Here is a 19,318-nt window from a genome sequence, read left to right as displayed (position 1 = left end):
TCACAGTTTGCAAAGGTCATAGAAAGGCTGTTCAGTAAGTGGCAGTTGAATGAACCAGCTAAAATGTCTTTGGCTAGTAAAGCCATTTCTACAGATGGTTCTTCAGACATTTGTTTTCTTCTCTCAACCACCTATTGCTTTTAATGAATGCAATGAGGACAGGGTTAACTTCCAAGGATATGGTGATGAGTACCCTTAGTCAGGAGCTCATTATAGAGGAGGAAGTTTTCAGGAAAACCAAGCATTCAAAGTAGAGAGACAGGAACCTGAACTAAAGCTATGTGATTGTTTGCATGAGCTACCAAGGGAATGTAAGAAGGGACTCAGTAAGCCTATGGAGAATCGGGGAAGATGGAGTTAGCTTAATCAGAATATGAACAGTGCAGTGCAATATGAGAGGAAGAGTAGCAGAAGAGACAAGGAGAGGAGAAGGCATGGCACTTGTAAGACAAGTACAAACATTACCTTTAAATTATATGCTCACGTTGGTATGGGAGTAGAGATATCCATGGGAACCATGTTCCAAAGGATTGGGTCAAAGTACTGAGATGTCATAGAAACTGATGGGTGATCACCTCCGTGTTTCCAGCAGGGTGTCATGTGTGTACACACACACACACACACACACACACACACACACACACACACACACACACACGGCTTGGTTGTGGGGCTTGTACTCAGGGCCTAGATGCTTCCCCTGAGCTTATTTGCTCAAGGCTAGCACTCTACTGTTTTGAACCACAGTTCCACTTCCCGTTTTTAGGAGGTTAATTGAAGAAAAGAGTCTCATGGACTTTTTTTGCCTGGTTTGGTTTTGAACGATGCTCCTCAGATCTCAGCCTCCAGAGTAGCTAGGATTACGGGCTTGAGCCACCAGCTCTTGACCATGATTTGTTTTAAATGACATCTCTAGTAAAGCAGGAGAGGAAGACAGGCAGGGAGGTAGCACTGAAGAAGCTATTGGTATGCATGGCGGAGTGCTGAGAATCTGAAGGAAAGCCATGGTAGTGGCAGACAGGAAGCAATTGACAACAATTCAGGATATTGACCTGTATGCCTAGGTTGATGGGTGTGAGCAGAGGGAAAGGAAGAGAAAGAATACGAGTAAAATTTCCTGGCTTAGACTGGGTACCTTGTAGCACCATTTATGGAGATTGGGCAAAATTCAGAGGAACCAGGTTTGTAGGTGGGGAAGCAAAAAGTAGAAGCTGGCACCGAGGAGCTCAGTTGATACAGGAGAATTCCCAGTTGAGATCTGAGCAGAGTAGGTTTGGAATTTGCCAGCCTTGTGGATGGCAGTTTCCGCGGTTATGTTAACGAGACATCTAGGAATGTAACAACGGAAGGGAGACCAGTTTGGAACTCAGAGAAACATTTACACTTAGAAGGCATGCAGAGAACACAGAGGAGGCAGAGGTATGGTGACAATAAATTGGAAATATGGCAGGTAACAGATGAGATCAATAGATGAGTGTAGCGACCTAACGAGGTCATTTGGAACAGGCAGAGAAAGCAAGTATATATTAAACCGTCTTTGTGAAATAGCATTTGTGTCAGTTGGAACTTGGCAGGTGTTGGCTGTCTGGCTCTTGCATTGAATTGGTTTTTCCCTTTTTTCCTTTTTTAAAATGTAATTACATTTGTTTATATTATCATTAAGTAGTGACACGAAAGGATTTTAACTCAACATGTCAGTTTGTGAGGTCAGTGTATCTTAATCCATGTCACTCTTTTCCTGTGTCAGATCTCATGTTTAGAATCAGTGCTTCAGAGAAGCCCCTCCTCTCTAATCTGAGCCCCACCCCCGCAATGGCTCTTTATTTAATCCCCTGATTTTGTCCTGTATAAATGGGGGTAAACCGATATTTTCTGTGCTCAAATAAAAGTATGCTTTGAGTGCCTGGCCAAGAACAAAAATAAAAAACCAAACCAGACAAACAGGCATCATTACATATTTGTTGAACAGGCAGAATGACCTTAAAACAAATATGATTACCCATCTTTAATTTTTTTATAACTTCTTTGATCTTCTGTTGTTCACAATTTATTATGCCAAGTGATTAATTTTAAATAAATCCTTTCAAGTTCATTATGTGGAAAAATTTCAAAGCTGACATTTTACTCCTTCAAAAGAGACTCAGCACTGGAAACCAAATGAACTCATCAAGAGGATATTTTAGTAGAACATTTTGTTTAAATTCATGTCAAGGGAACCAACTGAAGCAGCAAAGCTACAGTCTCAGTCTTCGTGTTATCTTGTGGTTGACTTTTAAGAAGTGAACTGGGTTAGTGATTTTTACCACTACACCCTGTAATATGGCATATAATAAAATTCCAGGGTAACAAAGGCTTCAGAGCAAGAAGGCCAAACTGTCTTTGACTCAAGAGCCTTAAGAAGTTATAATGCTGAACACTGTAGTGCATACCAGTGGGGCTGGCACCTCGGGAGGAGGAGGTCATAAGATTGTGGTCCAAGGCTAGCCCAAACAAAAGTTAGTGAGACCTCTCGAAATCAGACTAAAAGCTAAAGGCTTGAGAGTGTGTTTCATGGTAGAGGACTAGGGATATAAGTAAGGTGCCACCAGCACACACACACACACACACACACACACACACACACACACACACAGCCATGAGCCTAACTCTCCACTATGACTTTTAGAGCTTGTACTGTTATACGTTCTAGGTGACTTTCCATTGTAGTCTGTTTTTTGAAGGCCTTGTGAAGGAGCCCAACCCTTTACTGCATGTGTTAAAATGAGATACCTGAGCGGAGGCATGGCAGGAAACTCTGAAGGGAAGGGCTTAGTCAAGGATGTGCTGGTGTTTACCGCCACGTGGAGAACATTCAGGTGAGAGGTGGGAGGACCTCCGTGAAGGAGGATGGAGTGGGGTGGTGGGTTTTGTGCTGTATCCAAGGGGTTAATCTAAGTCCTGTACACACATAGTGGCAGCAGTTGTCAAAATCAGGCTCAATGGTGAAAAATATCTGTTGAAATACCTTAAGTACATCTGTGTATTGATATATGAAGAAGAATCTGGATGATTGAATGGATATGTTTTAAGCCTGAATGTGTCAGCCTTTGTTAGTCTACTATGGCTGCAGTGTCAAAGGCCCATAATGAGGGTGGTTTGTGTGAGAGAAATGGGCAGCTTCACATATGTGTGCATCTGAAAGTTTCCATAAGGGTGGCAAGAGAAAGATCTGTTGCAGGACACCTCCTTGGCCTGCTTGCAGTTAATCATCTTCTGCCTGGGTCTTTCCATTGTCTTTCCTTGGTGTCTATTTCCAATTATTATCTTGTAAGAACATCATTCATATTGAGTTGGATGAAGAATCTCAGATTAACTTAGTTACCTCCGTGGATCCTACCTCCACATAGGTCATTCTCTGAGGAGACGGTGTTTAGACTTCACCACATATACTTTGGGAGGACATCTATCATCCTAGTATATGGGTCTTCATAATTGATTTAATTATATGGAATTTAGTAACATAGAAAATTAAAAAGGACATTAGATTAAAGTTACTTGCGTCCTCTGGCGATGAACTATGTAACATACTAAAAAAAAACCAAAACAGTAATTTCATTTAAAAAAATCTCCATGTGTTCTATTTACACTATACTGGGTGACCCATGTGAAATTATAATAAAGTGATGTTTTAAAAAGTAGCTAATTAGTATTACTGTCTAGACTGGAAGCATTGATAATTTAACACTGGGTACTAGAGGACACATTTAGAGCAGAAGGAGCTGTATGCACTCATGAAGCTTAGAGCTTATGAGATGTTGGTTATTTTATATTTCTCTTGCTTTACCACTAAACGAGATCCAAAGTACAAGACTGATAGACATTTTTACTCACTATTTAATAGCCACATTAATTTCACATTGAATTTCCCCAAAATATTAAGCAAGTTAAATGTAGCACAATTATCTAATCGACAAAATGACTTTGTATTTTCCGCCTAAATTCTTAGCTGGTTTTGAAAAAGCCTCATGTTTCTTTTTTGTTCGGTTTTATTTTGGTTTTGGAATGGTGATAATGCTGGTATGTCAAGGAAGAGGGCACTGTAATTTCTACAACTGGGTTCTTTTGTTACACTAAATAGACCAAACTTATGTTCATATATCTCTTCCATCATTTTCTGTGGCTTCTCACGAGTGTTTTTATTGCTGCTGTGGATACAAAAGAATGCAAATTTTCACCTTTAGGAAAAGGTTATTCTGCACTTTCTCATGGCCATTGGCCATGGGATCTCTGCTGTTGATCCCATATCATGGACGTGTCTCCAGGTGTTTCTAGTCTTTTCTGTGCTGGTCAGCCCCCTGCGGTGATTTTTGCAGAGTGTGTGGGTGCTCACTCGACCCGATGGTCCTCATTATTGCCCGGGAGGCTTCTCTGCCCGGCAGCTGAGGTGAGCTCTGGTCTTTCGTTGCAGTAGCTGCTGTGCCACAGGCCCCCAGCCTGATGGGTGAAGCGAACCATGTGGCGCTGATCCGAGCAAACTCCGAAATTGGCAGCCATCGTTTCTTTCCCCTTGTGTTCAATTAAGTTGTAACTTTACTACAATGGATATTTTTTCCTACAAAATTCGTTTTTTTTTTTTTTTTTTTTTTTTGCTCAAGGCTAGCACTCTGCCACTTGAGCCACAGCGCCACTTCTGGCCGTTTTTCTATATATGTGGTGCTGAGGAATCGAACCCAGGGCTTCATGTACAAGGCAAGCATTCTTGCCACTAGGGCATATTCCCAGAAAAAAATTCATTCTTTTTTGCATGTAACCACAGTAAATACTTGTTATGACTCATGAATATGAGTCATTTAGTTTTTCTCTCTCTCTCATTTTCTAGTACTGGGGCTCAAACTCAGGGCCTGAACTCTATCCTTGAGTTTCTTTTGCTCAAGGCTAGAGTTCTACCACTTGAGTAGCAGCGCCACTTCCAGCTTTTTCTGAGTAGTTTACTGGAGGTAAGAGTCTCCTAGACTTTCCTGCCTAGACTGGCTTCAAACTGTGATCTTCAGATCTCAGCTTCCGGAATAGCTAGAATTACAGGCATAAGCCACTAGCAGCTGGCATATGTTTAATTTTGAGCTTTTAAAAGACTCTGTGTATTAAACACATGGACATGGTCTTTCAACTACTCTGTCCTAACTACTTCCTCATGTCATAATTTCTGTCTAGGAGTCCTTTGCAGTCTTGAAATTACTTGTGGAGCGAGATATGGACTTAAATTTATTTGTACATGTGGTATCCCTGAGAAATTCCATGGTCTCTCCTTTCCCAACATATACTGCTTTTGAAAGGCTAGCAAGATCTATATATGAAGGTTTCCTTGCATGCTTAAAGGGACCTACCAGGCTCTGGGTCTGAAATATGACTGAATTAATCTGGCAAATTTCATAGAGAACCAAAAAAGACCAATGATCTATGAAATCACAGGCCTTATTCAAAACCCACATTAGGTATATGTTTTAGAAAGATTCTGGTAATAACTGTTTTTATAAAATACCTCAGGTGATATGAATGCAAAGCTAGGAAGGGTGGGAAAATGCAGTCTTAATATTCATTGTGTATATATGAAAATGGAACGAGGTAAAATGAGGGGATGGGTAGGGTTGGGAGAATCAAGAAAAGGCTGACATTGAACAACAATCACTGTACTCCCAGACTGACATGTTAAATTGGAAATCATTTGTAGAACTACTTAGGGATAATTAAAATATATTTTTTAAATCAGGCTTAGAATCCTCCTCTGGGGTGATTGTCATTGTCCATTTGGTACAGTGACTTCTCTTTGACCTTTCTAAATGATCTCTACTAGAGAAACCAGAAATTCTCCGTGTCAATCATAATCAGTGGTAAATTACTCACAAAATGGTTCTCTGGAGAGGTTATAATGTATTTTACAATTCAATCGTAAGATAGCCATAACCTTTATTCCTTATTATGTCTTTGTATTTTGATATGTCTTACATTAAGAGTACCTAAAGAGGATTTTGATTCTCCAAATATCTTAATTTTATGATTTTTCCACCTTAAAATTCTCATATTAAAAATTGCTGGAATTGTCACTGACATTAAAAGATGATTAGAGGTAAGATAAGATGAATAAAAAGGCACTTTTAAAGGTGGCAGACTATTCTCTTTGGAACGGGGTTGTACAAGTTTACTTACTGTTGCAAAGCATCATTAGGCATCTTGCTACCTCCAGAGTACTGGGTAACGAGCCAGGGGTCAGCCTGAGGAGGGAAGGGCAAAGGGCACGGCGCCTATCTGATGAGGTTTGCTAATACCCGTGTCCCACATTCTAGCTAATTGAACTCATTGTTTCCCTCAAAACAGCAACATCAGTATGCCTTTTCTTTCAATAATAATAATAACATTGTCCTTTCTATCCCTGTACAATGCAGATTTCCTCTGCCAGATTGAAAGGCAAATTATATTTTAATACTTCTTGGACATGACGTTATAGCCACAGTGCTAATCGTTGACCCCATGTGTTCTCATTAGAATTGTGCCAAATATCTGGCTGGGTAGCTGTCCTCGCCAAGTGGAACATGTCACCATCAAGCTGAAGCATGAACTAGGGATTACAGCTGTCATGAATTTCCAGACAGAATGGGATATTGTGCAGAATTCCTCGGGCTGTAACCGCTACCCAGAACCCATGAGTCCAGACACCATGATGAAACTGTATAAGGAAGAAGGCTTGGCCTACATCTGGATGCCCACGGCAGACATGAGCACTGAAGGTAAGGGAGACTCTGAATGCGTTTTGTCATGTAACTCTTGTGTATGTGACACTCTCTTGGTGGCCGGAACAGGAATGGTTAAAAAAAAAAAAGGCAGGCACAATGGCCATCGTGAAGCCTTGTAGTCCTTTAGGGATGGCCAGCACTAGGAGCATGAGACAAAAAAGGAAGTAGAGAGGTATGGTTCATTTTGGTGTTAGGATGATATGTAGACATTGCTATGAGAAATCACAGATAGTCTCAAAAGGTTTCCTTGGGGAGTGGGGTTTGAGCTAAGAGCTGAGGTGACTGCAGGAAGGTGGGAGGTAATGTGCTGGGTCATGAGTCATCACTGACTGAGCAAGCGCTGGACAGGAGGCCTTGGTGAACAGGGAATTAGAGTGTGGTCATCCCTGTGATGCCGGAGAGGCAGAGTTCTGGCCTAAAGGCAGAGATGAGGTCAAAACTTAGGATGACGAAGAGAAGAACGGACGTGACAGGATGAGCAGTGTGCTCTGGGAGGGTTAGAGCTGTGGAGGAGCACAGCCAGGCCAGGCATTCCAGGTGGGCCTGGCTGGTACAGGGAGAGATGAAGGCAGGAAGGATATGTTTAGTAGAATAATGATCCAGAAAGCATGGTAGTTTAGAGGGACAATATGTATGTGAGCTTGGTTGTAGAGCAGGCTACAGTCTACAATGGGGAGTGGGTAGCCGTAACTGTGTCTGAGAGGATCGTTATGCTGATAATGGCAATGATGTGTCAGCAGGGGGCAGCAGAGAGCTGTGTAACTCTCATAGGCGGAGGCAGTGTGGTACCCTGCACTTTCTGGGGAGAAGGCAACAGTCAGTGAAGCCCAGATAGGGACTCAAGAAACATTTGTACCATCAACCCTTCCTCCCCATCAAATACCCTCCCTGGCAATTTAAATGCATGAATTTGTCTAATTTTCACAAGACAGATCGGGGCAGACGTTGTAATTAATTCCACTTTTATGAAGAGAGTAAGGAACAAAAAGTTAAGTAAGCTTGACCAGGTAATAGAAGTAGAAAGATACCCAGTCTAGATTTCAAGGTTTGCAATTGGATCCAGAAAATCACCCCAGACACAAGACTATGAAACGTCTTCCTGCACTTCCAAACATACTCTTCAGGCACGTTTCATTGACTGACACATTTTCAGTCTGTTACATCCACGATCAGCTGGAGCTATGCAAAGGTACAAGCTGCAGGGGAGATTGCTTATGCCTCCAAGAGTCCGTGATCAGCAAGACATCACACCGGAGGACCACAGGGAAGCTGCCTCCTTGGCTTCTTTTGGACCTTAAACTGTCCTCCTGGCCAGGCTGCCCCTATCATTGAAAATGGGGTCCAATTTTTATTCTCAGCGATGGGGAGATTTATGGATAGTTTGGTTATTCCTTTTGGTAATCTGGTATACAGAAGCTTGATTTAGTCTTAAGAGCTCCATCCTTTCTCTGGGAATTAAAAAAAAAAGTAGGTTGCATTTGCCTTGCTCACCGTGTTCCTCTGGTTTGAGACAGATAAACTTGTTGGGATAGTTGGGACGAGAGCGTGTGGAATTTAGCTGCTTTGGTAAAGATTCTGTAGCATCATTACCGCTTGGGGCACTATGGGAGACAGGCTGGGAGAAGTTGAGCCACCGTCTGCCACGCCATGCAGGCCCTGATGGTTCTGATGGCAAACAGGTCATTTGCTCACTATCTTGAGTTCTGCAGGTGTCTGACAGAGATTTATCCCTAATGAACTATTGTAGCTGTCTTCAAGCCACTGGTGGGGCAGTAGGTCACCAGGTGCCAGACATAGATAGCAGTTAGTGCCGCATTGTGGCTGCCCAGGTGACAGCGACACGAAAGCTCCCACCGGAAACAGGCCCAAAAGGCTAAATAAAGGACTTGTTTGGTTCAGCTTAACCCAGAGGAGTAGTCAAAGAGTTAATGCCCACGCCCCATTCCTGACTGACAGAGCAACATTTTACAATAGCTTCATCTATGCAGTTCATAACAATAGCACAGTGCACACAGAGATTAAACCAGCAGAATATTTTTAGAACTCTAGAGGAAAAAAACAACATGCATTTGGAAGCATTTTGAGCAGCAGCATAATGCTGGCTGTCAGATTAACTCTGGGAAGGAGGACAGTCTGTTAGGCTGGACTGCCCTTACTGCTTGTCACAGACTTGTTACCATCCATTGTTTCCGCCATCCTTCCTGTACACTTTTTCATCTGCAGACAGGGCCGGGGGGGGGGGGGGGCAGTGGTGGGCGGGGGTTAGATTTCTTTCTCCTTCTTTTCCTTCTCTCTTTTTTTTTCTTTTTAAAATTTAGTTTGTCCCATTCTCCTGAAAAAAAAAAAAAAGAGCATCTCCCAAATTCGGGATTCATCTGAATGGAACAAAGCTGCTCATGAAAACATCCTTCCCATGGAGAGAATTCAGATAGAGCTCTGACCTTGGTTCATGCAGAGCTGTGTAGGGGGCGTGGCCCTCCCTGGCCTCCCAGATAACTTAGTCCTGAGCCACTCTCTGTGGTCACAGTCACATCGGTTTTCATTCACTCAACAGACTGAGCACAGCACTGCCACTGTGCAGACACTGACTGACCCTGGAGGCAGGACACCTGGGCCCCAGCTAGGGGACACTCACCCCATAGCTCCTGCACTGGAAAGTAGACCCAGCAGTTTCTGTCTCACTGGTGTATAACAATAGAGGCAGGCCATCAACACCAAAGGGCTGTGAACGTCCTGAAGCTAGGACTCTAAGCTTAGTCCTAAAACATGAAGTTTCTTCCAAAAGTTATTACAGATAGAATGGACCTCATCCATAGTAAGCTCTCGATGGAAAAACAAGATAGGCCCAAATAAAATAATAATATGCTCAGCCATATATATGCTTCTGTAGAAAGGGAAGTATGTGTGTGTTAGAAAGGCTGAGAATTGAGCCATGGAAGGTTGCAAGCAAGGTCAGCTGCAGGTAAAGCGTTCCGCTCGGGCCCATTGGCCAGCCTGTCTGAGCCTCTAGTGCTTTACGGGGCTCCACATTACCTGCCCAAGTGAACTTCCCCATCTCGCCATCTTGACTTGTGCAATGCGTGCTTCACTTTCGGGATGCTGGCATCATTCCAGAACTGGATCCGCCTCGACCAGGCGTGACTCGGAAATTGTGGTAGGAGGATCTAAAGAGTGACTCAGGATTGTTGGGAGGTTTTTATTTGTTGTTTTTCTTTTTATCTGTGCACTTAAGGAATGTTTATTGAACATCTACTGAGCTCCAACGCCTGTTCTAAATCCCAAAGCGAGAAACACAGATGGTATTCTGTTTGACCTACATATGGTTTATAAATTTTCGACTCAGTTGCCAACATTTAAAATCTGGAATCTTTTACATAAAAAGATCTGGATCTTTGCCTTATCTTGAGATATTACGTCTTTGTCTTTTTATAAATGGAAAGTTTTCTCCTCAAATTAAGTTGTACGTGGAGCCAGTGTATAGGAAATCTGAACATTAGGTGCTCTGGTGGACATGGACCCTGTTGTGCAGGGTATTTCCTGGTGAACCTTGACCCTGAGGGCCTTCTTTTTTTCATTTACGTTATTACTCATTTTTATGCAAATAAAAACAACATTGAGATGCCACCTCACACAATCTATAATTGTTATTATCAAGGAAATTACTAATAACAGATGCTGGCAGGGCTGTGGCCATAAGGGAATGCTACCACACTGCTGGTGGGAGTGTAAACTTGTTCAAACAGTCTGGAAAGCAGTAAGGAGATTTCTTAAAAGACTAAACATAGAGCTCCCTGTGACTCAGCAATCCCATTCCAGGGCATTCACCCAAATGACCACAAACAAGGCTACACTAAAGTTACCAGCATTATTTATCATAGCTAAGATATGGAATCAACCCTCAGTAGATGAATGGATCACGAAAATGTGTTACACACATACACACACACACACACACACACACACACACACACACAGGAATTCTATGCTTCCGTCAGAAAGAATGACATTGCCCCATTCATAAGGAAATGGAAAATGGAAAGACTTGGAAAAATTGTATTAAGGGAAGCAAGCCAGACCCAAAGAAACATAGAATATATGGTGCCCCTCATTTGTAATAACTAGAATTTGTCTAAGATATTCTTAGCAGAGGATCACAATGTCTCAATAGCTGTATGCAATGACCATATAAAATGATGCTTATCAAAATGAACTCCCAAGAAATGGAAACAAGAGGATTTTTTAAGTGTCCTGCTTGCAGCCATTTCTTTTTTCTTTTTTCCTTTGGCTTATTCCCTGTTGTCACTGTTTTTTATTTCTGTACCCTTTGTCTTGTACAAGTTTATCTGACTTGCAGGAGGGAAGGGGAATCACAGGAATGGTGGGAACCAATGGAACAGTGATACGCACAAGACACTATGTTGGAACTTCACAACTTGTCTGGGAAGGAGAATCGGGGGCATGGAGGGCAGGATGGGAAAGTGGGAGAAAATGAGGGATAGGGCAGCACTGTCATAAAATCAATGTACTCATTGCCTTTCTTATGTAACTGTAAGCCCTCTGTACATCACCTCTACAATAAAAAAATTTAAAAATTACTTTATTGTTATTATAGAGGTGATGCATAGAGGTGTTACTTTTACACGAGTCAGGTAAGTTCATTTCCTTTCGGGCAGTGTCAGCTGTTCCCCCATTCTCTCCCAGTCCTTTCCTCCCAGCTCCACTCACAATTGTATAGTTCACTTTCGTCAATGTCCAGTGAGCACCCTGCTGCACTTTTTTCCTCTAGGGTTCTGTACCTTCCCTACCACCTTCCCAAAACTATGCACATGAATGCATCATTTATAAGGTAAACAAGGCAGATTCACCAAAAACGAAAAACTGAAAAACAATGAAAAGTCTTGGTTTCCATATCTTGGAGTTCAATATGTATATTATTTTATATAAATATGAAGAGGCACTTAGGCATTGTGCATTTGTGATTCTCTCCTAAGAATGTCCTGGACTGGGAATGTGGCTTAGTGGTAGAGTGGTTGCCTAGCATGCATGAAGCCCTGGGTTCCATTCCTCAGTATCACATAAACAGAAAAACTGGAAGTGGTGCTGTGGCTCAAGTGGTAGAGTGCTAACCTTGAGCAAAAGAATCTCAGGAATTGAGCCCAGGCCCTGAGTTCAAGCCTAGGACTGGGAAAAAAAAGAATGTCCTCTTTTGGTCTCATTGTATGTGAATGTCTAGAATCCTTTATAATTTATCATCTTCCAATGAATTTTAGATCTAACTTCTGCATATCAGAGAGAACATGTGCCATTTGTCTCTCTGATCTTGGCTTACCTCACTTGACATGATTTCTCCTAGTTCCATTCATTTCCCTGCAACTGACATACATCCCAGATGCCCCACAATAGATGAGTGGATCCAAATTATTTGGCAACTGTATACAAGAGAATTTTACACAGCTCCTTCTTTTTGATCCTTGCTGGTCTGGGCTTCCTAGAAAGCAGAGAGATGGGCCCCCTTCGGTGCAGAGAGCTGCTCTAGGAGAAGTGCTGCTACGTACCAGGATGCAGCTTGCATACAGCACAGGACTAGGGAAGCAGGGCACAGAAGGACTGATGGAAGATTCACACTAGCAACTGGGAAGATAGTACCAGTAACCGGGTAAGTTAGAGAAGGACCACAGTGGAGAGGTTAAGATCAGAAGCTTTGGAGTCAGTCTGGTGGAGCTGAGTTGAGTGAGCACAGTGAGTTAACACCTCAATTCCTTCGTCTAAAAAACAGAGGACAACATATCACCAGCTTCACAGATGTGGAGGGGTGATTATCAAGCATCTATTTGATGCAGAGAGCTTAGAACAGCCCTGTGGGTAGCAAGGCCTCAGCATGCTGTTTCTCAGTCATCAAAGCAGAGTGAAGTCACTAGAGTTGTGTTTAGATACACCAGGGCTCTAGCTGAGGCCAGCAAAAGATGATAGGCACACTGCCCTGGCCACTTCATGGGTGCCCTTCCTAAAAATCTATCTGTTCTCTTCAATACCTGGATAGCTCCTTCATGAATGCTTGTGCGAGGAGGCCACGGGTGGAGGTGTTCCTGTGTGTGAATTCTGCGTGAAGGTGGGAGCCTTTGGCTCACTGATGGGGCAGCTGCCGGTCCCTTCAGCAGGGTGAATTTGAGATGAGAGAACCTCAAGCCAGCGTGCGTCCCTCTAACTTGTCAACTGTGCACTGGCCTCTTAAATAATCTTTTAAAGAGGAAAGGAGGTATTTGCATCAGCAGTGTCATGGAGGAAGATCCTTCCTTGAAGAAAGAGAGCAGGCTGACACCTAGAGAAGAGACTGTGACCCAGTCTGTGGATCTTGTGTGGCCAGGCTGCTTGCTTGATGTTGTGTAAACTGAGCTTCGGTGACAAACTCCCAGGCCAGAAGCTCATACTGTGGTCTATGCATAGACTGGGCACTTGACAAGAACCTATATCAAAACCATTGATTATGCTTCCTGTCAAGGCATAGGATGGAGGGTGGGTGGAGGGAGAAGCAATCGTAGATGAGAACTTTTTAGGTGGTGTTAATGGCAGTAGAAGCAGGAAGAACCAGTGCATCCCAGTGGTGCCAGTAGATTCTCTTCCCACCAGAAACTTTGTAGCAGGTGCCTCAGCCCCTTTCAGCAGGACTGAATCCATGCAGTGAGCAGCAACACCCATGGAGCACATCTTGGAGAGTTGACCTCCATTGATCTCTAATCACGTGGTGGATCTACCATGCAGTGCTATGGCTGAGACCACCGGGAGGCGATTTGCTGGTGCTGCTGATCCTTTCTGCACCTTGCTGCCTCTCTCCAGGACACTCAGCACCTCTAAGGGAGTTCAAGGAGAAGGTCTGGCAGGTCCATTCTGCTCAGAGCATCCCAAGACCAGGCCTATTGACTTCAATGAATTAAAATTCCTAGCTCAGGGGGCTGGGGATATAGCCTAGTGGCAAGAGTGCCTGCCTCAGATACACGAGGCCCTAGGTTCGATTCCCCAGCACCACATATACAGAAAACGGCCAGAAGCGGCGCTGTGGCTCAAGTGGCAGAGTGCTAGCCTTGAGCGGGAAGAAGCCAGGGACAGTGCTCAGGCCCTGAGTCCAAGGCCCAGGACTGGCCAAAAAAAAAATTCCTAGCTCAGGCTGGACATGGACCCAGACCCTCCTGGGAGCTAGCGTGTCCCTAATCCAGGTGTGTTCAGAAACCAGGCAGAGATCATGTGTCTCTAGCACTAGGCAGTAGAGAGTCCGTAGTCGAGCCTGAGAAGACAACCAAGTGGGCATGCCTAATCGTTCCTTCGAAAGCATTTCTAAACTGCTGGGGGGTGCATGCAGCTCTAGATGGCTTTGTTCAAGGGGCTGAAGAGCAGGCAGACAGATCAGAATACTATGCTGACAGATTCCCACTCCTGAAGTAGGATGGAAAAAGCGACCGAGAGAGGGCCTTCCAGCCAGGGAAGGCTGATTTTGCAAAAGTACTTCCGTTCCTCCAGAAGTACCTGATTGCAATGTGTTAGGGATTTCAAAAGAAGATTTAAAGATAAATTGACTAGAGTGGCTCTTCTGGGAGAAATCTGTGCTTGGGGAAGATTTGCAGGTCAGATATGTTTTTTTTTTTCCCCCTAGTTCTGGGGCTTCAACTCAGGGCTGGACTCTGTCTCTGGGCTTCTTTTGCTTATGGCTAGCACTCTACCACTTGAGCCACAACTTCACTTCCAGCTTTTTTTGGTAATACATTGGTGATAAGACTCTCATGGACTTTCCTGCCTGCGTGGCTTTGAACCATGATCCTCAGATCTCAGCCTCTTCAGTAGTTAGGATTACAGGTGTGAGCCATGGGCTCTCGGCTGCAGGTCAGATGTTTGGAGGAAGCGGCTTTGCCCCTCTCGTCACTCTTCGTGTGGCAATGCACTTTGACACCTGTGCAGGTCTCACCTGTGTAGTCCTAGGAATATTCTTTTGGGGGGTGGTGTCCCTCCATGGAGGGCAGAGAATGCCGAAGTAAGGAAGTGCAGAACTATACCCCATGATGCTGTGTAGGTCGTCACTTACAATGACCTTCCACCCACCAGAAAACCAACTGACCAACCGACCCCAAACCTCAACCCACGAAGGATTTCTGTCGTGAGTATGTGTGAGCAGGGCATCCTCCCGCGTGCAAGGATGCAAAGGATGGTTGTGAAGTGTTCCTCTGCCCCACAGGATGTAAGGAGGAACAGAACCACTCAGGGCTCTGCAGCACACAGCACACCCTTGCCCAGTTAGATAAGACATTTGGATAATGTAATCATTAAAACAGCAGCTCTAAAATGGTCCTAACTACAGCTCATAATTGTCCAATAACATAGAAATTCAATCAGGTGTAGTGCTCACAGTGTCATGAAGGAAGAAATAAAGCATTATATTATCCCGCATGTATCAGGCATTCCATTGCACTAAGGAAAATGAGCCTTATCAAATTGGTTCTAATTTCATTTGTCTAATCAATGAACAGGCTTGTGTCTCTAACCAATGGGGATGAACTCTACTCAGCTCTGCTTGAGCTGGTAGGACATTTTGAGAAGGGAAATTCGATGGGCAGGGTAGAGTAGGTTTCCTTTGCCATGTCTCTGCAAACCCTTCTGGAAGATGTGGAAAATACATTCTTCTGAACAGTAGGTGATAATTCTTCTTCCAAAGGGGATTTGCCTCGGTGCGACAGTCACTCAGAGGAGCAGCGCTGTACAGACGTTCCTTGCAAGTTTTACGCCTATCTCATCTTTCCTTAAACACAAAGGAAAGAAGCCAAGTGTCCCCTCGGGGTCTCCTCGCATGGGGTTGTACCAGCCGGGTGCCCCGAGAACTCAGGAGCTCTGATGTGGAGGTTTCGTCATTCACGTGTGTGCTGTGCTTTCTCCATCCTAGGCCGAGTGCAGATGCTGCCCCAGGCTGTGTGTCTCCTGCATGCTCTCCTGGAGAATGGACACAACGTGTATGTCCACTGCAATGCCGGGGTGGGCCGCTCCACCGCGGCCGTCTGCGGCTGGCTCCACTACGTGCTGGGCTGGAAGCTGAGGAAGATCCAATACTTCCTCATGGCCAAGAGGCCCGCGGTGTTCATCGATGAAGATGCCTTGGCCAGGGCAAAAGAAGACTTTTTCCAGAAATTTGGGAAGATGTCTTCTTCCTTGTACAGTCGGTAGCCGGCCAAGCTGCCTCTCCTTCCTCCCACTTGCGTTTGTTTGAACAGGTGTGAGATGATATTCATTAAATGATCTAGAGACAAAGACCCCCACCGGAAGTATGAAGCTTGGTGCGTTCTCTTCCTCCAGGCTGCGTTCCTTCCTATGAGGGTGACTTCCTGGGATGCTTTTACTGGACTGTGTTCCTGAGATGTTGTGCAAAGGCTACTGCGATGGGCTCATGAGAGAAAGGCCGTTGGGCTGTGCATTGTTCTAGCAGCAGACAAGGAACGCTTGCTTTGCCTTGCTGGTACTGCATGTGAGAAATTCCTGACAGCACTTTCTTATGGCTTTGGCATGTTGTGCTGAAGACTGGTTATGTGGAGTTCATGACTATAACATATCAATACATGTATACACACATACAGAACCACACACATACATACACACTCAGCATTTCTTATGAACTAAAATGATGATCATGGACAAGAGGAAGAAATAAAACTAGAAGCCTGAATTAAAGAGATCAGTAAGGTCAAAAGCAATGGCTTCCCATTCATTATATCTTCTACATACTGCTTCCTGCTTGTTAAAGTCTACTTTAAAACATTGCCTTTGTTATCTACCCAGACACCCCATGGGACAGCAAATGTTAGCTCAGTGTTTGTTTTGAGGTTTAATGAGTGTAGAGAACTTGCCCAGGGTCTGGTGGCTAGAAGGGGCTGAGCTGACGTTTGTAATCCTTATTTATCTGACATTGTGTTGTTTTCAATACAATTTGTTCTTTTTAGCATAGTGCAGTTGATTCACTTTATTCCATCCCTGGATAAGGTTGATACCCCTGTAGCAGTTTCTACAGTGAGAAATGGAGAGTGTTCAGATCAGTTGTAAGAGAACTTAGATGGGGAAGTTCTACTTGAGCAACCTTAAAACATAGTGGATGGCCTGCAGGCCTGAGACGTCGTAGTTCCTGAGAAGAACTGTATTAGCCAAACAACCCCAAGAGCCAGATGCCACAGATTTGACTCTGAAGCTTGAGTCTGATCCTGGTTCAACCCTCAGTATAAGCAACACGCACCTGCTGTTTCTCTAGCATGCACGGTTACACACCACTGGGTTCTACATATGCAAAGATGAGCAATATGTTGCCTTCTGAGGTACAAGACCTGGAAACAGACCTGCATGGAGCCCACTGTGCCTGACATGGTAGAACACAGGAAGAGGACAAGTCCTCGAATAGCATCTCTATATGTTAGGTGCGTGGCTACTTTATCTAATTCTGCTTTCATCGGCCCCTGTGGGGAAGCTTGTATTATCTCTAATATGTCCACAGGAAGCTAAGTTTCAGAGAGGTGAAATCTACTGCCCATTGTCATATGATGTGCAGTACAGAGCTATGCTTGTCTGACTCAGACCCCTACTTTAAAAGTTAAACTATAATACCTATGTATTTTTCTGTTCCTCCTTTGTTCCACTGAAACGTATTGATAGACAGGGAAGACAGTGATTTAGAGGGTCCAGGGTAAGGATAGAAAATAAGTTTCGGTATCATTCAGAGGCAAGATGGCTCTCAAGAGAGGTGATATTTGCTTTTTTAGAGGAGATAGACAGTCAACATTTCTCCTACAATTGTACACTTTTACAAAGTTAAATGGACAAACCAGCATTGAATAATGTGAAATTTGTTCTCTTGCTAAAAGTAGCTAGAAGTAGCTATTGTAGTCAAGAACCCATTAGCAAACACATTTAATGCTAAAAATGGAATACTCTTAATAAACCTAAGTGTGTCTATACATGCATGAGTGTGTGTAAATTTCCTTAATGTCCAGTGTATAACTTCTGCATAATATCCATAATAGAATTGGATTTTGAGGTATAGTTCCAACGTTTTCACTTTTTCTCTGCTAAACACAATCAGTTTAGGATTATTTAGAGTGTTCTGGAATAACATGTAGTCTTCAATGAATGGGATGTCTACCCTATCTCAAATCACCTAACATTTTTGCTAAATAAATGCCTTTAGAGAAGAAGATCTTTATGTACAGAATATTTTTTAATGTTATCCACTTAACCTAGAACCTCAAAGAATAGGCTTTTATTTGTAAAGGGGATAGTCAGCTCAGCTAAACTCTGTTTCTTTGTTCTTTACTCACAAATTAGCCCATGGAAAGGCACATTTAGATGACAAAGAATTCATAGGTAAGGGCACTTCAGAGAAATGAGGATGAACCTTCAAGAAGGTACCTGGAAAATCAAAGCAGAAAGGATGTCATTAGCTTCTCATCTCTGGCATTCATGCTTATTTGGGGTGGAAGTACGGGCGATTAATTCCAGGACCCTTATAGACTAAGCATACATCTCCCACCGAACTATACCCCACAGCTTTCTCTAAGATAATCAAAAGAAGAGCTCACTCAAGTAAACAAATGCCCAAGTAGGGTTCCTTTCTTACACACTTGGAACATTATCCTTCCCTTCCCTATGTTCAAAAGTTAAGAAAATTATAAATGCTATGTGCTCTCTTTTTCCCAATATCCAGGTATAAGTGAAAAATACGTGGCTTGGCATAAAACTGGTGAAAAAACATTATTAAGATTCTGGAATGAGAGAAATAATTAAGAGACTGAAAAGGGAGTCGGATAAGCACATACGATAGTGTGGAATAGAGTTACACAGAGAGCCAAGTCAGAAGTTAAATTAATTTTAAAGATAATTTAGGTAATTCCTTCATTTTAAAAGGAGCAAAAGACAAAAGCCAGACCCAAAGCTATCAACTGGCTTTTCTTTATACCAAAGAGTTGTAATTGTGGCTCAGAGTAAAATTAGCCAGAACCTAGGTCAGGGGATTTATTGTGGTATTAAGGAATTATAGGAGAATGAATAGGAATGAGGTCAGTGTTGTTAGCAAGAAAAATTGTCGGAAGGATTAATGGAAATTGGGGAAGTGGAAGAAAGTGACTAAAGTGAGAAAAAGCAAAAAAGTGACATTTCTAAAAAAAGGAAAAGCATATGTTTTCTGTGGAGATGGGGAGACTACTGAAGCTGAGGGGAGTCAAGGTGACATGTCTGTGTTAGTGAGGCATGCTAAGAGCTTTCCAACTTCTCTGAGGGACAATTATGAATTCAGAAGGAATCAGATTGGCTAAGGAAATGGAGGAATGGCCCTGTGGTAGAACACTCACCGTGAGTAAAAAAACTAAGGGAGAACATGGGGCCCTGAGTTCATACCCCAGTACCAGCACAAAGAAAAAATGGCTAGAAGTAATTTAGTAGCTGTTGGGCGGGGGGGAAGTGGGGGGCAAAGGAAAGAAAGAAAAAAGAGAAAATATGATGGGTGATATAGATAAAAATAATGGAAAAATTTGATGAAG

At 43.3% G+C, this 19,318-nt stretch overlaps 1 protein-coding gene across 1 annotated transcript in view; it reads left to right on the top strand.

Moving 5' to 3' along the window:
• Nucleotides 1–17,985, top strand: part of Epm2a (EPM2A glucan phosphatase, laforin) — a 47,525-nt gene extending 29,540 nt beyond the window's left edge. Inside the window, exons 3-4 of the mRNA XM_048354239.1 lie at nucleotides 6,520–6,761; nucleotides 15,691–17,985. Of these exons, the coding sequence (XP_048210196.1) occupies nucleotides 6,520–6,761; nucleotides 15,691–15,968 (520 nt within the window). The 3' untranslated portion in view covers nucleotides 15,969–17,985. The remainder of the gene's footprint in view (nucleotides 1–6,519; nucleotides 6,762–15,690) is intronic.
• Nucleotides 17,986–19,318: the final 1,333 nt, after the last annotated feature.

This window comes from Perognathus longimembris, chromosome 9, assembly GCF_023159225.1.
Source record: "Perognathus longimembris pacificus isolate PPM17 chromosome 9, ASM2315922v1, whole genome shotgun sequence".
In the NCBI taxonomy this organism is placed as follows: Eukaryota; Metazoa; Chordata; class Mammalia; order Rodentia; family Heteromyidae; genus Perognathus; species Perognathus longimembris.
This window is presented reverse-complemented; position numbering and strand designations above follow the sequence as displayed.